The sequence below is a fragment of the Marmota marmota genome, unplaced genomic scaffold, assembly GCF_001458135.2.
Source record: "Marmota marmota marmota unplaced genomic scaffold, marMar, whole genome shotgun sequence".
Classification (NCBI taxonomy): Eukaryota; Metazoa; Chordata; class Mammalia; order Rodentia; family Sciuridae; genus Marmota; species Marmota marmota.
Genome location: NW_026000139.1, coordinates 3,244,182 through 3,251,653, shown reverse-complemented (window position 1 = coordinate 3,251,653; position 7,472 = coordinate 3,244,182). Strand labels below are relative to the sequence as shown.

The following is a 7,472-nucleotide window of genomic DNA, read 5'->3' as shown; positions in this document are numbered from 1 at the left end:
AACACCAAAACGCACACACTCACACACAAATATTAGGAGGACCATACGCAGTTATAAACATGCATTTTTGCACACACACAGAAAAACACATACCAAAATGCACTCCCAAAATGAACAGACTATAAACAGATGAAAATATTGCAATCTCCAAACAGCAAATATACACTAACAAGCTCAGGGAGTCCACCCAAACAAACATTCGATGCCAAGTCTTGGCACAACAGTCTTCTGGGCCCAAGCCCTACCCATCAGCCCTCTTGTGAACACGGCCCTCCCACCAACCCACTCTGAGCAGCCCAGGAGCAGAACAAATATCTGAGAGACACAGTCCCATCCTCCCCAGCTTGGAGGCTCCTGAGGGTGGCCAGGATGGCCTTCAAGAGGGGGGGAAAAAAAGCCCTGGTCTCTTCTCATCCCTCTCAAGCCCACACACTCCCCCCCCCAAGACCTGCGGGGACACATATATGCATACACACAAACATATTGCCCACAAACTCAGAGTCTTGTGGAGCTAGGAAAGCCCTGGGCTGCTCCTCCCAGGCCCTGTGAAGGGCCGGCTGGTGGGATGAGTGAGAACAGTGCCCAAGTAATCCCCAGCCTCTCTGCTCCGGTGGGGCCACCCACTCACCTTGGCGCCTGGACCTACTGATCTGGAATCTGGAAGGTGTGGCCGGGAAAGGAGATATGTGGTGAGGGTCACCTCTGAGTCTCTGAGTCGCCTGAGTGGAGCCCCATCCAGGGTGGACCTCACCGCCCCCCTCTACAACTCTCTGAGCTGAGTGACCGCTGCGCTCAGGCCTGAAACTCTGGCGTAGGGGATCAGGCGACACACACACACATACACCGCCCCAACCTGGGTCTGGGCAGAGGCCTGGGCCCTGTGGCCAGGCTGGGAAAGCTACCCAAGCCGCGTGGCCTCCACTCTTTCCATGAGAAAGGCCCGGCTGGGCCCCAGCTTAGTGTATGACAAAAGAATCTAGAGTCCAGAGAACCGCGTTGTCGCAGCTCCAGGGCTCAGACCCCGGGGGCACCGGAGTGCAGAAGTCCAATGGGGGTGGGGCTGGGCAGGGGAAGGGGAGGCGGACTAGAGCGCGCTCCCGGCCTCGGGCAACTTCTGCAAGTTCCAGGGATGGCAAAACGGGAAGGGAGGCCCCTCCCTGACTAGGCCTTGAAACCCCGGCCCCCAAATATTGGCGAGGAGAGAGGAAGAAAAAGTCCGTGTTCGTGTCGCGCGCCCCGCACCCCTCCCCCAGCCCCAAACTGGAAGGTAAATACTTACTTAGCCTCCGAACCAGGTAGAAGCTAATACTCAACAATACGGATGCCTTGTTTTTTTTGCTCTGTCCGGACCGCAACGCTGTAGCCAATTTAGATATGCTATAAATTTAAGAGGTTGCCATGGCCACGGCGCGCCCATTGGCCGCTGGGCCCCCTACGTGCCGTGCCACGTCACCAAATCTGAATAAGGATGCGCGAATTAGGCGGCGGCCAGACAAAGATGAGGATCGGGACCGCTTGAAAGTGGGGGAAAGTGCCGGCGCCTTCGCCACCGGGGAAAGCCGCCCGGCAGTGCCGAGGCTAGCAGCCACCGGAGACACCTGGGGGAGCCCGGAACAGGCGCCGGGGCGCGCGCAACTGGGACATGAGGTTGTGAACGCCGCCCCCCACCAACCCACTCTGGGCAGCCCAGAGCCAGGCCAGAGATCGTCCAAGGACTTGACTGGCTGAGTCTAGGTCCGGACCGGACTCGCCGGGCGGCGGCGGCGACAAGAGGCAGAGAACAGCCGCGGGGCCCGGAGGCCCAAGGGCCAGCGGCCCCTAGGGACGGCGAGGCGGCCGGAGCCGCCAGGGCGCGGGGCTATGATGGTGCACTGTGCCGGTTGCGAGCGGCCCATCCTCGACCGCTTTCTGCTGAACGTGCTGGACCGCGCGTGGCACATCAAATGTGTTCAGTGCTGCGAGTGCAAAACCAACCTCTCGGAGAAGTGCTTCTCGCGCGAGGGCAAGCTCTACTGCAAAAATGACTTCTTCAGGTAAGAGCCCGCCCTGCCCGCGCTCCACCAGGGCGCAGGGGAAGGGGGACCAGGTTGCCCATCCCAGCCTCCCGGGCTCACGAGCGTAGCGAGGAGCAAAGGCCCTCTGCTCACTGTCCTCGGTCCCGGAAAGGGCCGAGCCCAGGCAGAGGAAGAAGGACGCGGCCAGCTGCCCGGCCTGCCTTGCCCCTCCAGGGGGTCGGTGCAGAGGGCAGGGGAGGAAGCCACTGAGAAACTTGCTCTCCATCCGTCCCTTCCCCTGCCCAACGCTGCAAGCCCAGGACACACGCGTCAAGCCCCATTCGAGGGAGAACGGTTCTCCCCAGAGTTAGGGGCCTCTGGAGGCTTCTCCCTTCAGCAGAATGCACAAGACAGGGTGCCCTCCTGGACACAGAGAAACTTCCCGGCTCCACGGGAAGGTCGGGAAGGTCGGCCCTGGCTACGGGCAGAAGGAATTTGCGCTTCCATTCCCCCAACCCCTTAAACATTGCCTCCCATGTTGAACAGCACCAACGAAATGGAGGATGGGAGCCGGGATCTTGGAAGTCTAGCCGGGGCTGTGGCACCTACCTCCCGATCTGTTTGGGGCCCACAGACCAGGACAGCTCACTTCTCTGGGCCTCAGTTTCCCCAGTTGGGAAAGCTGAGGGGCAGCCTAGAATCCTGCAGGGCTGGGTTTTGGGCAGCTTAGCCTGCCTGCTTCTACTGGGCACCAGAGCCAGCTTTGTGAGTGCAAATTCCAGGCGCTGAGGGAAGGGGGGGGTGTGATTAGCACCACAGAGAAAGGCAGCCTGCCGGCCCCAGCACCCGGCACCAGGGAATTTGAATAGGAGAAAATGTCAGCCGCGCCTTTACACGTGTAAACTCCCCGGCCCCGAGGCCCGTGCTGCTAATGTGGCGGTGCTTGCAAAGCGCCTAATGATTTTTGATAAGGTGCATATGGCCAATTACGCTGCCGGATAAGGCCAAAAGTGACTTATGGCTTCTAATGCCCTCACTACATCAATGTCACCCAAATTCACCCTGTTTAGAGACATGGGTGTGAGTGGATGTGGGGTCCCCAGAGTCCTGAGCCCTCCCCCCCACACACACACCCTGCACCTCACCCCTCCCATTGAGAGCTTACACTACCTGTCCTGGGGGAGGCCTCTTTCTCCCGGAGTGCAAAGCCAGGGAGAAAAGGAATTAGCTCTGGAAGTAGGGAAAGAGGGAATCCAGGTCCTGGCCTGCAGCATTCTGCATGGCTTTCTGGTCACATTCTCCTGCTCCCTGCCAGGGCCAGAGGTGGGGGTGGGGCTGAAACTCAGTCCCTACCCCGCTTAGGCCCTGCTGTCCACAGCTCCCGGCTAGATCCGGCTGATTCCATGGTTCAAAAAGGAAAGGCTCCCAGTTTGTGCTGGGAATTAGCAGAAGGTTCCGTCCTTCTTGCTCAAGTCCAGCCCTGGAAAGGGGCTCCCCACCCCCACTGCTAGGGCCAGCTGGCCAGGCAGATTGGCCCTACCTGGGCCTCAGAAGACTAGAAAGGATCCAGGAGGCAAAGCAAAGATGTGATCTCAACCCAGCCTGCCGGGCTTTGAACCCCTCCAGACCTCGAGAGCATGGACTCCCGGGGCAACCCAAACAGATCCGGCTGGGATGTGGGGGACAAGAAGGCATCTTGGGATGCTCTGAGCTGTGACTTGGTTTCAGGCTGCACCCACTGCTCCCTGCTTCACAGCCCAGTAGAGTCTGAATCAACCCCCTAGAGACAGGACAGTCCCCATCCCCAAAACAGCCCAGGCCATTTGTCCCACTTCTCCTGCTCTAGACAGGGAGGACGGAATTGGGGTTCTGTTGCACAGATGTGGAAATAGAGGCCTTTGGAAAGCCGTGGCAATGGGAAGGAATCAGGGGGACTGGACACTAGGCCCACCTGAATGTGACGGACACCTTGTGTCCCACAGGCGTTTCGGCACAAAGTGTGCAGGATGCGCACAGGGCATCTCCCCCAGCGACCTGGTGCGCAAAGCCCGGAGCAAAGTCTTCCACCTCAACTGCTTCACCTGCATGGTGTGCAACAAGCAGCTGTCCACGGGTGAAGAGCTCTACGTCATCGACGAGAACAAGTTTGTGTGCAAAGATGACTACCTGAGCTCCTCCAGCCTCAAGGAGGGCAGCCTCAACTCGGGTATGGAGGCCTCTGCCTTTCCCGGTTCCCGGGTCTGTACTGGGCTCAGAGCTCATCATCCTAACTCACCCGCTGAGCCGTTCTAGGGTCGGGAGAGGGTTATTAAAGACCGGGGAAGACAGGACATTCGGAGCCTGTCCTGCAGGGAAGCTGGGTGCACCCTCCTCCAATTCAGGAGCCTTTTCCAAGTTCTCCTCCCTCAAATTTGAAACTGCACAATTCACTCTCAGTCATTTGGGATCCTGGCAATTTCTAGATGCATTGGGAGGACATTCTCTGGGATTTGGAGGAAGGGCGGAAAGGAAAGGAGGTGGAAGGGGGGCTGCACACTGCTCTGTCCCCTCTCCAAGAAGGTGGGTTTTCTAGAGAGCGTGCCCTCTGTACCCGGACCCCAGCTGAGATGGGCTGAGATTGAGAAGGGCGGTTTCAAAGGCCCAGCCCCGCCTGGAGAGAGTGGGCGGGCGCCGGGTCCCGGGGGGAGGGCGTCGCAGGTTCGGGAGGGAACCCCGGGCCGGCCGGCGGTAGCCTGGTCCGGATGGAACCGGCCGCTGACCACCGCTGACCCCCTTCCCAATCCGTCCGCCCGCAGTGTCATCCTGTACGGACCGCAGTTTGTCCCCGGACCTCCAGGACCCCCTGCAGGACGACCCCAAGGAGACGGACAACTCGACCTCGTCGGACAAAGAGACGGCCAACAACGAGAACGAGGAGCAGAACTCGGGCACCAAGCGGCGCGGCCCGCGCACCACCATCAAAGCCAAACAGCTGGAGACGCTCAAGGCCGCCTTCGCCGCCACGCCCAAGCCCACACGCCACATCCGCGAGCAGCTGGCTCAGGAGACTGGCCTCAACATGCGTGTCATCCAGGTGCGGCCGGGGTCGGGTCACTCCTCTCCATCGGTACTGGGGCGCGGGGCCGGGAGTCTCTTCGAAAGAAGCCTCCACCCAGCCTCCTCGTCTAAGAAACGTGCAGGGTTCTGATCTAGGGACAGACAGCGCACCCGAGGTCGGGGACAGCTGGGCACCGCCCGAGGTGGGGAACTTGGAGCCAAAAGAGTCAGTCCCGCCCCGCTGTCCTCCTGAAGATGTCACAGTGGACCTGGCCACTTTGCCTCTCTGAATTCCGCTCCCCACCCTGTTCAGCGAAGGTTTTAAGCCTCTTTGGGGTCCAGGACCCCCCTCCTTCCCTCCCACCCTCCTATCTTCCCAGCGAAGAAAAGCTATGCCCGGCCCCAACTGATGCGCTGGCAGACAGACAAACGGCCAGAGCCCGGCTGGCTCCGGAGCCGAGGCGAGAGCTTGCCGGGCGGGAGGCCTTTATAAAGCCGTCAGGCCGCGGGCGAGCGGAGGACCGGGAAGCCCAAGTCTTTATGAGTCGCCCCACGGGTCCGCGAAATCCTTCACCCTTGGCTGGTTCGCCGAGGCCCTTCTCCACCCCTACCGGCCTAATCCGACCGGGCCCCCGCCTCAAGGGAGTCGTGGCGCGCAAAAGGCGCTGGGCTCCAGCAGGGGCAGCCCGGGCAGGGGGAGGAGCGAGGGCACCCCTGACCCCGGGCTCACAGCCCCAAATTCCTTCCTAGGTGTGGTTTCAGAACCGACGGTCCAAAGAACGCCGGATGAAACAGCTGAGCGCGCTGGGCGCCCGGAGACACGCCTTCTTCCGGAGTCCACGGCGCATGCGTCCGCTGGGGGGCCGCTTGGACGAGTCCGAGATGTTGGGGTCCACCCCGTACACCTACTATGGAGGTAAGGGGCGCGCGGGGAAGTACGGCTCCACCCCCAGCCGCACTGTTGGGCACCTGGGTACACCCCTGGCTCCCTCTCATTGACACACGATCAAGGACACCCCTGGACAGACAGACAGCAACTCGGGCACCCTTATCCACAGATACCTCCTGGACAAAAGCAGGCACAGTGATATACAGATAACCACACGGGAGAGCATGACACTTGTCCTCACCTACCACCCCAGGACACGTGGGCCCGCGCTTGCTTTCATTCAGAGACTGCCGGGATGTGGTAGTAGAGGGAGGGTTACACAGAACCCTGCACAACAGGTACACTCAACTCCCCACACACTGTCACCGAGACACACCCAGAAAGAGACCCAGAGACCCCCACCCTCCCTGGGCCTCAGTATAATGCGGTCAGTGGCAAATCCACAAGAACCTGCGCCCCGGGAACATACAGCCCTCCGGCTGCCCTTGCCCAGGTGCCTGGTGTACTTGGCAGAAGCTGGAACCCTGCTTGAGATAGTGCTCAGAGTCCCTCCGGCCTCCTCCTCCCTGGGCCGCGTCCTCCCGGCTTGCAGTGCAGTAGTTCCTGTTTTGCTGGGGGAGGGGCCCGTGGCCCGTGAATCTGGCCCTGTTAGCCCACAAGCCAGCAGTTGCTCTGGGCCCTCGTTCCAGTCCCAGACAGGCAGGGATTCATCTGGATTGGGGGCCGCTTGATGTCCACTTTCCCATCTTTAGGTCTGGAGAGATTGAGACCCCAATTGCCGAGGGAAAATTCCAAAATTCAGCATTACCAGTCTCAGCCTGGGGTGGGCGCCCCACTTGGTCTCGCCCTTTCTTCTCCTCCCCTCCTCCTCTCCCCCACCTCCTTCCCCTCACAAGGGCTTGCTGACCCATCCCAACTGCCCACTCCCACCTCATCTCCCGCACACTGAGTCCTTTGCTCAGGGGACTAGCAGCGCTGTTGGGGGGTGGGGGTAGAGAAAACTCCTTCTTCTCCTTATTCATGAGCCTCAGCTCACGGAGCTAGGGGAGCGCCTAATCTGAGAGCCTGCACACCTCTGCAGGACTCCGCTGCGGGCCTGCTCTGGGATAGTAACCCAGTTTGAGAAAGGCAACTGCCCTTTAAAAACTAGATCCAGGGACAAAGCAGGGAAGGGAGGGAAGGCAGGAGCCAGGCCTCCAGGAGGGAGGTAAGAGAACCCGGTGACCGGCCTCCGGGGCACGTATTAGGGAGCCCCCGCTGCCCAGCCCTGGACAGTCCAGATTGTGGGTGTGTTCTCCGGGGTCTCCACTCACCCACTCGTTGCACCTGCACAAAACCTCGGGCGGGAGCGGGGAGGTGCGGGAGGCGGTACTGACCCGGAATTTTTCCCCGCCTGAGTAATTAACCAAAGTTTACCGGAGAACCGGGGCGCCCCGCACCAATCCCGCCGCCTCCTCTCCCTGCGCGCCTGCTGGGGGTGGGGGGCAGGACACCGGGGCCCCTCTTATCCCGGAATGAAGCGGGGGACCGGACTCCCCAGCCCCCAGCGAGGC

At 60.7% G+C, this 7,472-nt stretch overlaps 1 protein-coding gene across 1 annotated transcript; it reads left to right on the top strand.

The window, feature by feature from the left end:
• The first annotated feature begins 1,363 nt into the window (after nucleotides 1–1,363).
• On the top strand, nucleotides 1,364–6,029 carry Lhx5 (LIM homeobox 5). Its single transcript, XM_015505145.1, has 4 exons — nucleotides 1,364–2,033; nucleotides 3,977–4,200; nucleotides 4,790–5,067; nucleotides 5,781–6,029. The coding sequence occupies exons 1-4, from the start codon at nucleotides 1,861–1,863 to the stop codon at nucleotides 6,027–6,029; spliced, it is 924 nt and encodes a 307-aa protein (XP_015360631.1). The 5' UTR covers nucleotides 1,364–1,860.
• Nucleotides 6,030–7,472: the final 1,443 nt, after the last annotated feature.

Coding starts and splice junctions, on each gene's coding strand:
- Lhx5 (XM_015505145.1), top strand. CDS start 1,861: ATGATGGTGCACTGTGCCGGTTGCGAGCGGCCCATCCTCGACCGCTTT. Junction 2,034..3,976: donor TGCAAAAATGACTTCTTCAG/GTAAGAGCCCGC, acceptor TGTGTCCCACAG/GCGTTTCGGCACAAAGTGTG. Junction 4,201..4,789: donor GGAGGGCAGCCTCAACTCGG/GTATGGAGGCCT, acceptor GTCCGCCCGCAG/TGTCATCCTGTACGGACCGC.